We start from the raw sequence: 19,480 nt of genomic DNA on the forward strand, positions 1-19,480 counted from the left end.
GCTAAATATACACTGGGCAAAATACACACTAAACAAGAACGACCGAAAAAAGCTTTTCTCATTGAAACTCTCCCCAGTTCCTGAAGATGGGCTTGCTGAAACTCAAGAGTTAAGGGTCTGGAGGGTGGGTGAGATTAAAGCCCTGGGGTCAAAGGTGTGTCCTACCATACAGACAGATTGAGTAGGCTTTTCTTGATCATCACCACGACGAGCTTCATCCAGATCTCTCTGGGACAATACTACCATGCAAGAGATAGATGCCCAGTGCACTTGGCACCATGCTGAGGGGGCCCTTCCTCACTGCCATTACAAGAGACAGTCAGATAGAGAAATAGCCTTCCTGCTGCTGCCCAGGAGGGTCCAATGTCAAAAAGAGATTGGCAGTGTTTCTACCAGCCACTTTGTGCTGGATGACACTGGAGATGAAAATCTAGCGTCAGTTTCATGTCTGGCGGGTAGAAGACATCTCTCAATGTTGGCCACAACCTCTCACACTGCAAATCTGTGTGTACTGTGACTGACCAGTTTGCATTGAAGCTGAGGTTCGTGGTGAGCAACTGATCCTCCGGCAGTGGAGACCATCTTGCCCTAGGGGTCGGTAGCACGCAAGTGGTTCTTCCTCCATAGATCAGCCTTATCCCAGATCAGCTGCACTTGGACACATCTTATTACTGCCCCATGATTATTGTTTGCAAGAAAAATTTGGTGGTGGTGTGGGGTAGCCACTAGAGAGGACGACTCAGACATGAAAGTATTAGTTTGGAATCCCCAGTGTAGCAACAAGCCTTTCTCAGAGCGAGCTTTTAAGCTCAGAAACCTGGGCTGATCCTCTTCAGTTAATAAGAACAGTTAGCATCCCAGAGGATCTTGTCACAGAAGCCAGGATGAAGGTGACCTACATCACCGAGCCACTGTTGCCCCCAGTGACACGAGGCTAGACTTCCATCACTCCGTGAGACTATCAGTAGTTACAAACAGTCCTGGGCCATTGTAGAGAGATTTTAATCCAGCAGCATGGCTACTCTGATTGGAATATAGACACACCCTTAGCATACAATCTTTAAACCCAAACGATGAAGGTAAAGTTAGTTTGTAGAAGGAAGCACCCATGTTTGAAAGTGATGTCTAATCGAGTAGCAGACAGTGACCGATCAGAGAAAGTTTTGATAGAATAGGATATGCCAAGTCTCATGAGAAGCGAGAGGAAAGGGAAGCTACTTAAAGGGCAGTGCAGAAAGAGAGAGAGAAGAGGCAGTTTTACTTGGAGAGTTTGCAGAGACAAGTTGCAGAGAGAGAACAAGTTAGGCACAGGTGAAGACAGAAAGCCAGAGAATGAGAAAGAGCCAGAAAATTAGAACAGATTGCCAAAGTTAGTTATGAGGCCAAGCAGAGCAATCAGGAGAAGCCAAGAGAAATGAGATTGAATCAGTCAGCTTGGAGAGGAGTTTTGAATCACAGCAGCTGAGTTGAACCAGCCAGCCAGAGCTCAGAAAGAACTAGAAAGGGTGAGTTTAATTCAGCAGTAAGTCTCCGAGGCTGAAAACATTCCAGGCCTAGATTTGGTTGTAGGTAGACTGGAAGCTTCCAGGACTAGGCCTAGATTAGCAGACCCAAGCCATAAGCCTCAGAGACAACAATTACATCCGGCGAATAAAGGATGCTGTTACAAGCTGTTTCCATTTAGAGAGTATTTAAAAAAAAAAAAGAGCCTGGAAACCCAGCATGAGGCAGTAGCTAGTGAGACTTTCTGCTGCAGTCCAGGCAGAGGACTGGAGTTGGAGGGCTCACCCTGTGCAGGTCAAGGAACTGGTGTGTCAGCTGCTGGCCAGCAAGCCCGAGAACGGCCTGTGTACAGAGAATGCAGCCCTCATCTCAGGAGAGTGCAAAAGCTGGTCAAGGAGATAGCTCATATTCTCGATGCACCGTAACCTTGTCTGTCTCATCTAGAACAGCTGGGGCGCCTCCACTTTCAGATAGGAGTGGGTGGGGTAGAGGAAAGTTAGGCACAGGGCTAGCAAGAGCTGGCACACGTGATTCGAAAAGAAAATAATAAATAAAGGCATAAAGGAAAATAAGCCCAGGCTGGCTTCAAACCGACCGTGTAGCTGAGGATGACACTGAGCCTCTGAGCCTCCTGCCTCTACCTCGCAAGCGCTAGGAATCCAGGTGTGTGCCACCACCCGTTTCATCCAGTGCCAAGGATAAAACTTGGAGCCTTGAACATGCAACACATTCTTCCATCTGTTCAGGAGATTGCTACCTCCCTAGCACCCTTTCTAACAAGTTTTATTCTGCAAAGCTGACTATGAAACAAAAAGCAATGTTGAGTAACGGACTGGAGAGATGCCTCAGAGGTGAAGAGCACTGGCTGCTCTCCCAGAGGACCTCAGTGCGGCCAAAGCTGGGGCTCTTGCTACACATTATCTTTCGCCTGTACAAAAACCAATTCAAAATGGATCAAAGGCCTAACTTAAAACCCAGAATACTGAAACTTCTAGAAGAAAACACAGAGGCTATCCTTTAAGATACTGGGGAATGTAGAACCTTTTCGATGGAGGCCCAGCAGCACAGGAACTAGACCCAGGCATCAGCACGTGGGTGGACAGGAAAATCAGGTTTCTGCTCAGCAAAGGAAACGGTCAGCAGAGCACAGACGGTCCCCAGCACGGGAGAACATCTGCACCAGCTATGCTTCATCCAGAGAACAGCAGAAATTAGATACCCAGGAAATAAAGCTCTAGTCAACAAATAAGCAAGTTAAAAATAAAAAGAAACACACTTGGCCAATAACTATTTTTAAAAGTGTTCCATTGACCTAGACATCAGGGAAATGCAAATTAAAACTACTTTGAGATGGTGCCTCCCCCCAGTAAGAATGTCCACCGTCAAGCCATCTGACAACTAATGCTGGAGAGGATGCAGAGAGAAAGGAACCTTTGCTCACTGTTGGTGGAGATGCAAATTAAGACAGCTATTGTAGAAGACAGCTTGGAGATTTCTCAAAAAAATTAAAAATAGAATTACTGTATGACCCACCATTTTCCCTCCTGGGCATATACCCAGAGAATACTATATGTTACCATAGACCTGTTTGCACCCTATATTTATGCTTTAATCATTATAGTAAAGAATTGGAATCAATCCAGCTCTCTATTGACAGATGAATAAGTAATGAAAATTTTCTTATATAAGAAGTGGAATACTATCTTGTTGGATGATAGTCTCAGGTCATGAGGAACTGAGTCAGGCTGTACTGGGCAGTAGCCCCTAGCCAAAGAGAATAACCAGGCTTCACTGTTCTACCCCATTTGCAGAAGCAACGTGCCTGGGTATTAAATAAAACCCACCCTGCTCCCAGTCAAACCCCCCAAATTAGCTGTAACTTCCTGGTGTGTGTGTGTGTGTGTAGTGTATGTCGATCTATTTGTGTTTGTGTGTGAGTGTGTCTGTGAGTGTGTGTGTCCCAGCCTTTCTAAATATGCTCAGGTTTCATCCTGCAGAAAGGCTGGGTCCTCTCAAAGTTCCAACAAAGCAGTCTCAGCCTGCTGAGACACCATCCGTCTGACTCTCTTCCTTGGTTGTTTTGTTTTGTTTTATACTTCTTAGCTCTTAGAAGTGCTTAGAAAAATGAAGATAATTTTTTTTCAGGGAAGAAAAGAGAAGTACACAGACAAGGAAGGGCTGAATGCAGGCAAGGGACAAGAGGACATAAATCGGCTTTTGCAGTTCTGATTTGTCATGGACTTTTTGGTTCCGGTGGTAGGTGAGTGCACACATGTACTTGATACTGAAAGTGTGAAGTGTGATTCGAAGCTTCACAGCGCTCCTTTTGACTGCCAGTTCAGTCCATCCAGTTGTCCAGACTCTGGGACTGGTTGATTTCGGTGTGTGATGTATTTTATTTGCTAGACATTTTTTATAATAATGTTTGTTTAAAAAATAAAATTTAAGAGATCTTTAACATAAGTTTTTGTAACCTGGCATAATTTTAGAAGAAATGAAGAAAGTGTAGGGAATAAAGAACTTGTCACTGATATTGTATCTAAACAGCAGTCAAATTTCCAATGAAGAAATAGTTCCTTTCAACGCCAGCACTTTGGAGGCTGAGACAGGAGGACTGCCATGAGTCTGAAGCCAGCCTGGACTGTAGAGAGACCTTATGAAATATATATTTAAAAAAAAAAACTCCCGAGGAGATGACTTAGTTGGTGAAGTGCTGATCAAGCACAAGGACTTGAATTCAGATCCTAGAACCTGTAAGACCTGAATGCCTGTGCTCCCCACACGGGAGGAAGAGGTGGGCAAGGCCTTAGGCCTGCTTCCAGCCTCAGCTGAGTTGGTGACCTCCAAGGAGAGCCGTAGTCTCAAAACATAGATGGAGAGCAACTGAGGTAAATATGCATGTCATCTTCTGGTGTACACGTCCACATACGTGTGCATATACACATCCACATATGTGTGCATATATGCATCCACATGCAGATGTATAACACACACACATACATACACATACACACACACACACACACACACACACACACACACACACACACACAAGCACACACGAGTGGGCAAGTTCTTTAGTCCCTACATGAGAACCAGAAGATAAAGTATTTCTTTTCTTTGTTTTTATATTTTATTTCTACTCAAAGCAATGTTCAAGAATATTTTCAGATTCTGAGAAGTTGACTCCCATCAGAACCAAACCTATTATAACAACATGCTTTTGATCTTGGAATCAAATCAAAATCAAGATCAGATAAGTAGAATACTGAAGATTTTCAACTCAGTGCTGCTGCCAGAACAACTTATTTATATAAAGTTGGCATTCTGAAGAGCATCACAATTATGTCTATTATAAACAAGGACTTTTCTCCTTCAAAATGAAAGCAGCATTTGTGAACTTGTACAATGAGTCATTAGACAATAAAGCATATTGTTTAGTGTGAGAAAATGTTATCAAAAGAGAGAAGATCAAAATAGGCTCATTTGGGGCTGGAGAGATGGCTCAGAGGTTAAGAGTATTTACTGCTCTTCCAGGGGACCTGAGTTGTTCCCAGCACCTACATCGGGTGACTCACAAATCTCCTGTAACTGCAGTTCCAGGGGACCTGATACCTTCTGGCCCCAGCGGGCACACACACACATGATGCACAAAAATAAAAAATTTAAAATAATGTCACAATAAGGACTTCTTGGGAGACAACCAAAGGCAACAATAACAGCCTACGTTGTTTGGGGAGTATTTTGAACTTTTCCTGAGCAATAATAACTCAAAAGATTTTTCATGCCCGGCACTAGGAGTTTTGTTAGTTTATAAGTCTTGGGGGGACATTATCACCCAAGTGATATAACTGTAACTTTATTACTTCACACAGACCACATACAAACATATTTGTTACATATACATTTGGTCTACACAAAATAATTTTTAAATTAAATATAATTTAATAATTTCAACTACACATACATAAACATGTTTATTATATGTAAGTCCAGGTGTGTATAAAATTGTATGATCACTGTCCTTCCCCGAGGGTACCCTTTCCATTTCCCCATGTCTCCCTCCACACTACCAAGTTATATACCCGCACCAGAAGGTTTGGAGCTAGGAACTACAATGAGAAAGAAAATGTGTCGTTTGGCTTTCTGGGTCTGGGTTCCTTCATTCGGGATACTATTTTCTAGGTCCCTCCATTTACCTACAAAGTTGACCATTCCTTTCTTTCTTTGCAGCTGAGTAGCATTCCAGAGTGTACACGTAGCACACTTTCACTACCCGCCCAGCAGTTGAATACATTTCAGTCGTTCCTATTTCCTAGTGATTGGATTGGCGCAGCAGTGACCGTGGCTGAGACAGTGTATGTGGGCCAGGATGCTGAGTCCTTCAGTGTCTACCACACCGCGATTAGCTGGGCCATATGGTAGGTTCATTTTTAGCTTCTCTAGAATTCTCTGTGGTTTGCATGGTGGCTACACCATTTGCAATCCCACCTACAGCGAATGGGATTCCCCTTCCCCGAATCCTCACCAATTTTTGTTGTCAGTTATTTTCTTGATCTTAGTCATTCTGTCTGATTTAAAAGATCAAACCTCAATGGTGTCTTAATTTGCATTTCCCTAATTGCTAAGGATGATGAGCATTTTTTGAGGTAACTCTTGGCCATTTTATTTCTTCTTTTGAGAACTCTCTGTTCAGATCCATAGCCCGTCTTAATTGGGTTGTTTTCTTTATTCTTTGCTTCTTGAGTTTATAGACTCTATTCACCCTCAGTCAGACATGAGTGACAGGCCTCAGAATCAAGCAACTGCCATCTGGGGACGTTCAGCTGTACCCTATCATCCCACTTGGGCTGCTTGACTGCTGGTCTACACCCCCTGAACAGAATTGAGGAGCTGGGGGGCATGAGATAGGCTTCTTGGGTGTGGCTGAGGGGGATGAATGTCCACTCATCTCAGGAACCCCTCGCCTAGCCTCCGGAACGAAGCCCGGAAACTGCCGTTTCTCTGGAGGGAGATTTGTCAGGATCGTGCCTGATTTGTGGTTGGGACCTTGGGAAATGTAGACGTTGCTTTGCATCTCTCCCTGGGAAGGAATGCCAGTGACAGATATATAGATGGCGCTGTTCTGTCCCCCTCTCTGGGCTCCCCTTCACCTCTTTGTTTCCTTAGCTGTTCAGAAGCTTTTCAGTTTTAGTCAGATTCTAAATACGTACCTTTATACCCAAAGACAAACATAGCTTTCAGCCCTTATCAAAAAGGCTCACCTTTGCAGCCTACAGAGACCATTATGGAAAGCTACCGCCCATGATAACCTGAGTTTGATCACTGGGACCCATAGCTCCAGCACGCACGCACGCACGCACGCATGCACGCACGCACATATGCTCACAGTTCAGAGGTTCAGTCTGTTATCCTCATGGCGGGAAGCATGGTGGTATGCAGGCAGCCATGATGCTGAAGAAGGAGCTGAGAGTTCTACATCCAGATCATCAGGCAGCAGGAAGGGAGAGAGTGATACTGGGCCGGGCTTGAGCATCTGAAACCTTAGAGCCCAGCCCGGTGACACACTTCCTCCAACAAGGCCACACCTTTAACAGTACCACTCCCTATGGACCTATGGGAGCCATTTTCATTCAGATCCACCATACTCATTATGATAGTACAAAAACTTAATTCACTATAAGTCACTTATAAGAGTCCAAGGTGTGGAACAGGGATACCCCAGAAGTTGGGCATGCTCAAGGTCCAAGGTCCTGCCTCCTCTGCTGTAAGCTGCGCCCAACCGCAGGGATGAGTGTCAGAGACTTTGAACTGGGGCTTCTGAAGGATTTCGCTGTTAAGGCTTTGAGGCTCCAGAAGACAGATGCACATGACAGCCATGAGCCTTCGGGGCTAGGAGTAGAATGGTACGATTTCAAAATGGAAGCCCCACACAGGTTCATGAAGGAAACACTTGGTCATTAGATGGTGATTGTAGTGGTAAAATATTAACAAACCATTCCACCCCACCAGGCCTCTGCACCATCCTTCCAAGTATCCAGTAAAGCGTGACTCTTACCCTTGAATAGTTAATCAAATATCTTTATGTATATAAAACTCCCAATTACATAATGCCAATTTACAATGATAAAGTCTTACCCCAATTATATAACCTCGTCAAAACACCAGAAATATGTCTGAAGCCATCTGGATATCTTCATCTCTCTCTCTCCTGTGGAACACTGAGCCTCTCTCTCTCTGCCCCTCACTTCTTTTAGCTCCTCCCCCTCTCTCCCCTCCAATCACTGGCCTCTCACTGCCTCAGTGTGAATGGATAGGAAATACCTTGCAACATACTTTTGACATCCATGGGAACCAGGAGGAACCCAGGAGGCAGCTGCTAGAGGAATGCTACTACAGTGTGCTTCGGAGTGTGTTACTGAGCCCCAGCCCCTCCTGTTTCTTGTCTGTAATGAGGTGCAGACTGGGGTCCATTTGTGACCCACATCCTCTGTGCCACAGTGCTCTGCCTTTTTATGGGATAATTATATGAGTGTGGTTTGTTTTTTTTCTTGTGGTTTTTCAAGACAGGGTTTCTCTGTGCAGCCCTGGCAGTCCAGGAACTCACTCTGTAGACCAGGCTGGCCTCGAACTCAGAAATCCACCTGCCTCTGCCTCCCAAGTGCTGGGATTAAAGGTGTGAGCCACCACTGCCCAGCGTGTATGTGTTCTTATTTATAAAATGCTGATATTTAAGTTCATAATAATAATTTCCCCCAAGAAGTAGATTATTTATAAAATTCATTTTCCAAATCTGTTATACAGACTAAAAATGATAAGAAACATTAAAAATCCACACTGAAAAGTTTGTTTTATTTATTTGATATTATTATGTGCATTGCATGTTTGGGCGCATGTGTCATGCAAACATGTGATGGTGAGAGAGTAACCTTTATGCCATTAGGTTCTCTCCTCCCAGCTTATGCTGGTGCCAGGGGTGGGACCAGGGGTGGAACTGGGCCCGCTCAGCACACTTCTGCACACTGAGCCATGTCGCCAGTGCCACACTGAAATGAACTGACTGATTCACACTGATGAAGCTGCGAGGCAATAAATCTATACTGTGTTCAATAAATCAACTGTAAACACAAACTATTCCAACACATAAATAGAAGCTTTACGCATCCAAAATACAGCATGTATAAAACATAGCTACAGTTTAATGAAGTACAGTTTTCACTATAAATTATATACAATATAGAAATATACTCTCCCAGCATTTTAAAGTTCAGAAATAACTTACATGGTAACAGTGACGGGGATAATGTCACATATTGAACCCTTTAGTAATTAATTGTAATGGAAGGAAAGTAACTGTAATGGAAGGAAGACATATAATATGAAGAAAGGTGTCTCAAAATGACCTAAGTATTACCTTGGGGACTGTAGCAGCGAGGCCTCCCGTCTCTGAGTGGCTGGTGCCAAGGGCAGCAGAGGGGTTGTCAGCGTGTGCACATGTGAACAGCACATCTGTAGAACACCATGGCTCAAGCGGGTTGGGGAAGGTTAGAGAGTTAAAAATACCGGATTGCCACCCCTCATTACTTACAAAGAATACTTCAGAAACACTTTTCCCAAAGCAAAGTGTATTTTATCATGTCCCAAAGCTACTAATAATCCACACCCCAATATTTCAAAGCTGGTAGAAAAACCAACCTCCACCCACGTGGTCATAGCGGGGTGAAACCACAACCAACTAAACCCTCTTCCCTGTAACAACGGGGATGGAAAGTTCTGATGGCGCTATTTAAGGAGACACTTAGGTGATCATAACATATGGAAGCTAATTAGGAATATTTTTATATCTACATCCACAGCTGTGTTACAGGATTTCTGAAGATCTTAGAACAATTTCTGTTTTTCAAATTTATATAATCTTTCAAGAGAAGAGTACACATTGAGTTAAGATCTGTTGTAACTATACTTATTTCCAGGAAGAACACATTCTTTTACAAGCAAATCAGTAAACAAACACACAGATAAATCTTTAACTACATCTTATTTCCATATATCTCGAACCAGGTAATCACATTAGCGAAACACACGTTTCCCGTGGTGGCCTTAAGTCCAGCCTCTGCCGCAGCGAGGGTGGAAGGCGTGGTCTGATGCAGACAGGCAGACACACTGGGCCAGGACGGCTCAGCAGCTACTGACCCTTGGCTGCTTATTTTCTGTCTCTTCCTTTCGGATTCTCTGCTCCTTTCGGTAATTAGCTGCAGTCCAAAATGTTATTTTTTTGAGGACTTGCTGCAGAAGTTTAGGAGGTAATAAAGATATTTGACTTTTTAAAATGATAGCATTTTTCCCAATGCAGTCAAGACACAACCTGTCAATAAAGCATAGAGAATGGTTAGCTTCTGCACCCGGGTTACACAGGACTCTGCTCAGGTCATGTGAGCTGAGCTGGGCCCTGACGTCGAGGACGGCCTGGATTCCTGGCACACGCTCCAGCTCAGAGTACTCCTCCACACTGAAGCTAAGCATGGCCTTGCTTGTTTGGTGGTTTTGGTCGGAAGCCTTAGTTTTTAATGGTCAGGCCATATCTCAAGCACTAGTTTGTTGTTTTTCAAATTTGTTGTGTTACTTATGTGTGTGTGCATCTATGTGAATGTATGAGATGCACATGAGAGAATGAGTGCCCAGAGGCCGGAAGTGGGCATCGTATCTCCTGGAGCTGCGGTGACAGCAGGCGAGTCACGGATGCCAGCAAGTGCTCCCAACGAGCCTCCTCAGCATGTTCGCTCATTTGTGAGTCATGGACTCACTCTATAGCTGGCCTCAACATAAGGCGATCCTTTCATTATGGCCTCTGGAAGTCCTGTAGTTACAGGAGCGTGCTGCGGTGCCCGGCAAGCTAAGTGGTCATTTTTCCTTCTCAGTTAATTTTCACAAAAATCAGTGTAAAAACCCTAGATAGCAACATGCAAGCAATGCAGCCAGTATGTGCTGGTTTGTGGGTTCTTTCTTCCACTGACTCCACCCCTTTTCTTCCACCTTTTCAACTCCCTAGCACTAGATAGGAAAGAAAAAGAGACAGAGGGGAAAGGGGACAACAGTGTCCTTAGACTCCTTCCTGCTGATCAGGGGCATCATGTTCCTTGGGGTAAATTTAGTCTTTACCATCTAATTCCTTCTTTGTTCATGACTACTTAATGAATAACAATCAACAGCAACCAAACAACAACCCACTAAACTATGATGGTATTTATATACCCTCAGAAAAGTACCTAGAATTCTAAATGTCACACTATTGCAGAAACTATTTGCAGTCAGCAAAATCACGCCTCTGCTAGAGCATAAGGCAAATCATCCACACCTGGGATTAAAATAAAGTCATATTCTACTATTTCTGTGGTTTTTTAAAAAAAGAAACCAGAACTCCAAAACTGTCACTAGAGAGCAAAATTCAAGGAAATAGAAAATGCAATTCATCATGCATAACCCTCTTTAACTAAAAGGATTCAGGGGCTGGACACCTAGCTGGATAGTATGCATGAAACCAAAAGAAGACCAAAGCTGAAGTGAAACTCAGTCCTTGGCAGTAGAAAGGACGTGACATGAAAGAAGACAGAAGGGCAGATCAGGAGGAATGTAAGTCACATGGATTTACACAATTAGTTTGTGTCAGTGATTATAAGTAAGGGAGGGGAGGGTGGGACTGACAGAGATAGAGTGTACTGGTGTATGAAAGTCTCAAAAGCAGTTAAAACTTAAAAATATAAGAGTAGGTAGTCCTTTCCTATGTGAATTCTGATGTTGCCAAGTATGTGCAAGATGTTACATGGAGGACATAAACTGTCACATGTCAGTCTTAAAAGTTATGAAACTTGTAGGCAGTGGTGGTACATGCCTTTGATGCCAGCCCTGGGGAGGTAGAGGTGGGAAGGCCTCTGTGAGTTTGAGGTCAGCCTGGTTTTCAAACCAAGTTCTGGGACAGCCAGAGCTATGCAGAAAAACTCTGTCTCAAAAAAACAAAACAAAGAAAAAAAAAACCAACGAGCTGGAGAGATGGCTCAGCAGTTAAGAGCACTGGCTGCTCTTCTAGAGGACCTGGGTTCAGTTGCCAGCAACCACGGTGGCTCCTAGCATCCCACGCCCTCCATGGAAACCAGGCATGTATATGGTACACAGCCATACATGCAGATAAACACTTTTACAATAAAAATTAATCTTAAAAATGACAAAGCTTGCATATTTTGTCATTTTACTTTTTTTGCTTTAACTTTCTCTTTTTTAAATACTGCTTAAATTTGTTTTTGACAGTTTATAAAAAGGAAACATTTCTGATCTTTTAAAAGAAAACTAAAAAAACTGAATTTCTTTCTTCTTCAGTGTTTGCACTGGTCACTCTTGCTCTGCTCCAGATCTACAGCTGTGGTGGCTTTAGTGGGCACTTCTGTAAACATTTATGTCCCCTATAATTTTCCTAGGTCTGAATTCATGGCCTGCCTGTGCTAGGAAAACATCTACCTTTTATTTTCATGGAGAGTTTCCCTTTTTATTACTAACTCCAAATTAGAAGAGGTGAGATGTTCTGGAGACAGAAGGATAGGGAAATGTGCCTTCCATCCCGTGTATGCCCAGCCCTGCCGCTCTGCTGGCCCTGGCTCCTGTGCCCTCTGGGGAGAAAGAGCAGGAAGCAGAGGGGAGCCAGCCTTGGAGAGAACACTCAGTGGGCTTGTCTCAGGAGCAGGAAACCAGCACAGAAAACCCTGTGTCAACATCCACGGAGCTCATGAGCTAGCGAAGGAAATGACCGCCTGGCTGATAGAAAGGCTGAGTCTGGGGCAGGGAAGACTAAGGCTCTGAAGGACTCTGCGTGGATCAGAGAATAAACAAACAGCACAAGTCAGGACGACTTTCCCAGTGGGGACCCGCATGCTGAGACCTCAGGACCTCAACAAACACAGAAGAGAGCCACACTGCCAAAGTCCTGGAGATGAAAGATTAGCTTTATTACAGAGAGCACAACTCAGTGGGTTAAATATAGCTAGAGGTCAGAGTGGCACAGCAAGGCACAGTGAGGCAGACAGACAGATGGAGGTTGACAAGGGCAGTGGGAGCCCAGAAAGCATCGCAGTGCCACCTCCGACCTATCAGTCTTCCTCTTGGAATTCCTCCTGCGGGGATGGATCTGCATGCTTTCCAAACAGGATATCCATGGCTACTTCATGCCTCAGTTTTTATAATATGTCCAAACTGCAGACATCTTAAATATCTACCATTAGTCTAGTCAATCATATCCATATAACCTTAATAGTTAACGTAGCTATAGACCTATTATTGAATACATACACAGAAATACCTATGTATTGTCAAAAACAGTCTATAAAACAGCATACATAATTTGCTCCATTTTATATATATGTATATAAATACATATATATACATATATATACATACATACATATGTGGCCTTACTGAGCCTTCCAATGTTTCTGCCTTATTCATATTTCTTTTCTCCCGGCATTTCAAAATGGCCAGTGACAAATGCCTTGATCTAACATTTAAAATAAAATAACACATTGACTGCAGTATGGACAATTCACAGTGGTGAGTAGGCATCACACAGAAAATCTACCAGGTTCCTGTCATATGTAAGTGAGCATGCGTGCGTGTGTGTGTGTGTGTGTGTGTGTGTGTGTGTGTGTCAGTGTGTGTGTGTCAGTGTGTGTGTGTCAGTGTGTGTGTGTGCGTGTGTGTGTGTGTGTGTGTGTGTGTATGTGTGTGTGTGTCAGTGTGTGTGTGTGTCAGTGTGTGTGTGTGCGTGTGTGTCGGTGTGTGTGTGTCAGTGTGTGTGTGTCAGTGTGTGTGTGTCAGTGTGTGTGTGTGTGTGTGTGTGTGTGTGTGTAGGCTGTGTATATCAGTATGTGCTGTATATGTATGCATATATTCATGTGTGTGTGCCTATGCATAGGAGTTTGTAAAGAGACCTCTCCCAGACCTCTCCCAGTCTTCCCAATCACCCTCATATTGTGGTGATGATGATCATTATCGATAAATTATTATTATGATGATGATGATGCTTTTGAGATGGAGTTTCTAACTGAACCTACAGTTCAATACTTTGCCTAGCCTGACTGGTGGCCAGCCAGCACCAGGTACTGGACAGTCCCCACCTCCCCAGTGCTGGAATCACTGCACCCACTGTTGTCCCCAGCTGTTTATGCTGGTCTTGGGGACCCAAACTCAGGTACTGTTTGCACAGCCAGCACTTTACTGACCGGGCCATCTCCTCAGCACTTATGTTCAAATTTGGACATATCAAAATATGTTTAGCATTCCCTGAGGGTGAAACCGCCATGGTGGTCCAGTGCTGGGCTCCTCGGCCAGCCTCCAGGACCCCTTATTTGTCCTGATGCTCATCCCAGCCCAATCACTGAGAAATTTGCCAGCTCACCGTAAGCTTGTCTCTTTACTGATATTAGCTTCTGTGTTTTTTTTTGGGGGGGGGGTGCCATGCAGGAGGAGCTACAGTGGGCAAGTGAGCTCTCTGGAGACAGCCCACCGTTCTGCTCAACCGCAGTGGGTGAGCTCTGGTGTGGGACGACTCCAGAGACTCCCTCCACGATTGCTTCTTGCTACTGATGTGCTTTCTCGTGTTTGTCTTTGTTCCTCATTTACTTGGTTTACTGTGAGTGGACACCGGGAGGCCCTCACTGCCTATAACTTGGTGCGATTACTTCCTGGGTGATAGCACTCACTGTTGGACAAGTTTCTTGCCAATCAACATGAAGATGAAAGTTTTTGAGATGATGCTATTTATAAGAATTAATGATGTTATGGAATTCCTGATTTGATTTAGGTAGTGTTAGGAAGTTAGCTTGATTTATATAACTTTGGGATGTTAGGGCAGTGGACACAAGTCTAAAGTCAGGAATAGACTGCGCCCCTCCCTCACAGACTGGCAAGAGCTGATGAGTGAGGGGAAGGAGCATGGGGAGCACTCATTGGTTACAAGCACAGAATTAGGGAAGCAGGAAAAACAGGCTTGGGGCAAGTTAAGGATCAAAGAAGGCCTTCACTCTAGTTGGGCCTGAGTTCCTTGGTCTTGTGATCTTGGAATGTGGTTACAGGTTTTTGTAACATGTTTCATGCGCACCATGAAACAGAAAGGCTATGAATAAAGAATAAACAATTCTATTATGAATATAAGAACATCGAACAGATGATTAACCAGTCTAGCTGATCAAGACCTCAAGACTAAGCAGTTCCTTAGTACATACAGGCTGTTGCCAGCCAGGCACAGGGAGTCACTCGCTGCTGCCGATGGGCTGCTTAAACGTTGTTAACCAGTGACTGAAGAATTACTACTCTGACTTACAGTGAGCTCATGGAAAGAAAGATATATAAGCATTCTTGAGTTAGATATACATTCAAAAAAAGGAATATGTAATCAATAATCCTCTTGTAATTTCCTCTTGTGTAATGATTTTAATCTGTTTTTGAAGACTATGTTTTTATGGTGATTGTTTTTAGAAAATCTGTAACTTGAGACTATAAGGTAATTTTCTTTCTAAATAGAAAAAATTTGTCCTAAGGGGGTATACAAAGGGTTAAGAGAAAGGGAGCCTACTTCTGCTTCAACCACTGTGTATGTGTGTGTGTGTGTGTGTGTGTGTGTGTGTGATTTTTCTCTTTCCTTTTCCCCAATCACTGTCTGCCATAGACAGCAGCCCCTGTAGTCAATATCCGGATCAACCTGTCAGCCCCTCTTAGTGTTGACCCTGTCAGCTGCTTTCAGCACAATTACTGGCCCCACACCTTGCTGCCTGACTCAATTTACCCTGTGATGTTATCTGGCCTTTGAAAGCTTTTTAATTTTTTTTTCATATAAATGTTTTTCTTTGATTTTTGAGTCAGGGTTTCTCTGTGTAGACCTGGCTGTCTTAGAACTCACTCTGTAGACCAGGCTGGCCTTGAACTCTCTGTCTCCCGAGTGCTGGGATAAATGTGTGTGCTTCCACGCCCAGTTGCTTTTCAGACCCTTTGAAATGCTCATTTGTTATATATATGTCTGTGTACCTGTGTATCTCTGCATCACAGGTATGCAGACCATAGATTCCAGAGGAGGAAGGGCTCAGATCTTCTGAACTGGAGTTAGAGAATTTTGAGCTGCACATTGTGAGTGCAGAGAACTGAACTTGGATTCCCTGTAAACCAGCACAGGCACTTAGCCACGGAGACAGTTTTCTGGCCTGATTGTACTTTGCCTCCTTTTGAAAAAATGGTCTTATCTTGTAGCCATGTGGTCCTGGAATTCGCCCCCACTCTCCTGCCTCAGCCACTCAAGTGACTGTGCTTGGCTCCCTTACTCTGACTCTTCCCAATTCTCCGAATACGACCCCTCCTCCAGCCTTACCTACCTTCCTATCCAGTCCAGACCATCTGCACTGCTTTCTCTGGCCCGAGGCTAGGATTCCCCTCTCCACTCTTCCTCTTACATCTTCCTGGCCAAACTCCAAGCTTCCATCAGTTTCTCTGCACCTGGGATTAGCTGCCTTGAAAGCTGAAGTAAACCACATCTGTGCAGACATGACACCACTCGACATTAACCTCTCTCTCCCCCGAGTGTCACTGTGCCCACAGCCTGGCCAGCATGCTCTCAGGGAGCGTCAGAGACATCTCAGCTCTTCACACTGTTCTCAGGCTCACCGGACAACCCGCTGGCAGCAAAGCGTTCTCAATGGCCTGCTCTAACCAACACTGTTGTTACACTTCCTTTTTTTTCTCCACTATTTTATTCACTTTTCTGGTGATTTGGGGAACAAACCAAGGTGTATGCTCTGCAGACGTTTCCCCACTGAGCTGTGGGGAACTTCCTATCCAGTCCAGACCATCTGCACTCCCTGGAGAGATGGTCCCTGTGTTTAAAAGTATCCTGTTCAGCGAATGTCTGTTTGGTTTTCTCTATTGCTAAAATCTACTTCCTCGGGACTCTTGTCATTTGGGCGTGGAGCACACACATGTAATCCCAGCACCTTGGAGACAGAAAGCTCATGAGTTCCAGCAACTAAGTAACAGCTTCTGAGTTAAAAGAAATTCTATTATTATAATTACAGTTATTTTTATTGCTGTTGTCATTATTAGGGATTTTTTGAGACAGATTTCTCTGGTTATCCATTGGTTGTTGTTATTTATTATTATTATTATTATTATTATTATTATTATTATTGGTTTTTTGAGACTAGTTTCTCTGGTTATTATTATTATTATTATTATTATTATTGGCTTTTTTGAGACCAGTTTCTCTGGTTATCCATTGGTGGTGGTGGTAGTTGTTGTTGTTATTGTTGTTATTAGGGTTTTTTTTTTTTTGAGACAGGTTTCTCAGGTTATCCATTGGTTGTCCTGTCTGTAGGTCTCATTCTGTAGCAAGGTTAGCATCAAACTCAGATCCATCTGCCTCTGTCTCCCAAATGCCTGGATTAAAGAAAGACATGTGCACCAAGCCCAGCTTAAAATTTTCTAAGTATATACGTGTATATACAAATTATATGATATTTACAAGACATTCTCTGATTTCCAGAAAGCTGAAATATACCTGCCTCCTCAGTGCTGAAATTAAAGACACAAGCCACTGTACTCAGGCTGAACATTTACTGTCTTATAAACAAATTTATAAAATCCTATATATTTTAATTTTAAAAATCATACTAGTCTATTGTCATGGAACAAGTTTGATTATACTTTTTTTTTGAGACACAGTCTCACTATATAGCTCTTCGTGGCCTAGTGTTTGCTATGTAGACCAGGCTGGCCTGAACCCAGAAAGGATCTGGTGCCTCTACCTCCAGAGTGTGGGATTAAAGGCCTATGGCCTCATATTTTCTTGAATTCAAGTTGTAAACTACTTGTAAAATAGTATAAGTCCCCCTCAAAGGAGGAACAGGAGATCATCAGACACTGGTAGCAGAAGACGGTGCCTTTTTCCACTTAGCGCACGTTTCGTATAGCTGAAGTTAAGAGTGTTGTGCTGACAGCTCAGCGTGAAGGCCCCTTGTGACCACCACCCTCTCCATTCCACAGCCGTCTCTCATCCTCCTCAGAGGAATCCTGGCTCCACTAGGGCACGCCAAGCCTCTGGCTACCTCTTACCTACCCTGTCATGAGTGTGCATTCCAGTTATTTCAGATACAAGGAACCACACAGTGTTTGTTCCTTTGTGAATGACAGATCTCACAGGCACATCTTAAAGGTCGTTCCACGCTGTAGCTCAGGTCAGAATTTCCCTTCCTTAAATTTTTATTATTTAAAACATTTTTTTAATTTAAACATATTTTGATCCTAGTCTTCCTCTCCTCAAAGTCCTTCCAGATCCCCTCTCCTCCCTACCAATCCAAGTGTAAGTTCTTTCTTAAAAACAAACAAATGCCCAATACAACAATAAACCCCCACAAAGCCAAACTCACTCCATAGTGACTGCAAACTTCACTCCCTCCATAGAGCTGGGATTACAGACAGCAGCTGCCATGTTCTGTTTATACAGTGCTGCAGACTGTACCCAGGGCCTCGTGAACCCAGGTAACATTCAACTAAGTGAATTCAGAATATACACACACACACACACACACACACACAAATATATATGTGACATCATATATATGTAAAAATATTGCATTTACTTACCTGAGCAGTGAATAGGGCTGTGTTTGAAAGATCAATAAATCATTACAGTGACCCTAGTCAATAAAAAAAAAAGTTTTACCAAAGGTTTGAAGAAAATAACAGTACCAATTAAAGTTGGTACAATAAAAATTAAAGTTGTACAGTACCAAGTACAAATAAAATACAATTTATTTATAAATTGTATAAATGTAAAATAGCAAATAAATTTCTCCTTAACTAGTGCCCCCCACACAAGCGTGCGAGTGATCATACCCACAGACATACATCTGCACGTACATGGTTTTTCTATTTGAAAACATGAGGTATATGAATATCAAATTTCAGTAAACAAACTTTTACCTAACCAATGCCCTATGTAATTATAAATTTAAAACTCAAACATTGTTCTCTGAGAACAGTAACAGAAGTAGTTAATATTTGTTTCTTAAAACTATTTCAATATTTTCTAAAAAGAAATATTTGTTAACATGGGCAGTCTCTCTGAGCTGTCCAGCGGCTGAGTTGGGTCTGTTCCTGGTTTCTGAGTCCTGACTGGGGAAGGACCAGCTAGCAAGTCCCTCCCTTCCTCCCTGCACTGGCCAGAGCCCAAGGCTCCTGAAGCCTCTAGCTGCCTGGGGCTCCCCCATCCTTTCTCTAAGGCTCTCTCCCGTCTGTGCCTGCCGCCTGTGACCAGTCTCTCTGCTGCTCTGTCTCCCACATTCTCCTTCAGTCAGCTCGGGATTTATAGCTTGTGTGTGTGTGTGTGTGTGTGTGTGCATGCGCACATATGAATATGGTGGGAGTTCCCTAATCCTTTCAAATAGATATTTATAATGTCACAATTCATAATGATAATTTTAACCAGAACTCTTACTTTGGTTTTATATATTATTTTCTTAGTTACATCTTGCTTAGGATTGGTTTTTACTCTTCTCAACTATGTGGAGGACAGAGATGTTCGGGTCTCTGTTGAGTTACAGGCAGTTGTGAGCTGCCTGATGCGGGTCCCGTGAATTGAACTTGAGTCTTTGGCAATAGGAGTTTGTGCTCTGGGATGCTGAGCCATCTCTCCAGTCACTGGCTCTGTATTATTTTCTTAAAGGCAGAGTCTTGCTATGTAGCGCCGGCTGCTCTGATGCTATGTAGTTTAGGCTGGTCTCAAACTAAGGGCAATCCTTCTTACTTAAGTCTTCTGAGTTCAAGGAATACAGGCGTTTGCCACCATGCCTTGTTCAAAACTATTATTTTAATGATAAACTTTGTGTTTTAAATAGAGGGTTGTTTGTTTACTGTTCATTTTTTATTTGTCTTTTCTTTTCTTTCTTTTTCC

At 43.3% G+C, this 19,480-nt stretch overlaps 1 protein-coding gene across 4 annotated transcripts in view; it reads right to left on the reverse strand.

Annotated features, from left to right (window-relative positions):
• Positions 1 to 8,334: 8,334 nt before the first annotated feature.
• Positions 8,335 to 19,480, reverse strand: part of Klhdc1 (kelch domain containing 1) — a 39,105-nt gene continuing 27,959 nt past the window's right edge. For 2 of the 4 annotated variants that reach the window (XM_052185754.1, XM_052185753.1), the window contains 2 exons: positions 18,172 to 18,224; positions 8,335 to 9,868 (listed from right to left, as the gene is read on the reverse strand). In XM_052185754.1, coding sequence (XP_052041714.1) covers positions 9,682 to 9,868; positions 18,172 to 18,224 — 240 coding nt within the window. In that variant the 3' untranslated portion in view covers positions 8,335 to 9,681. Of the gene's footprint in view, positions 9,869 to 15,908; positions 16,068 to 18,171; positions 18,225 to 19,480 lie in introns of all 4 variants that reach the window. The other 2 variants (XR_007978369.1, XR_007978370.1) reach the window with 2 other exon arrangements.

Source organism: Apodemus sylvaticus, chromosome 6, assembly GCF_947179515.1.
Source record: "Apodemus sylvaticus chromosome 6, mApoSyl1.1, whole genome shotgun sequence".
Taxonomy (NCBI): Eukaryota; Metazoa; Chordata; class Mammalia; order Rodentia; family Muridae; genus Apodemus; species Apodemus sylvaticus.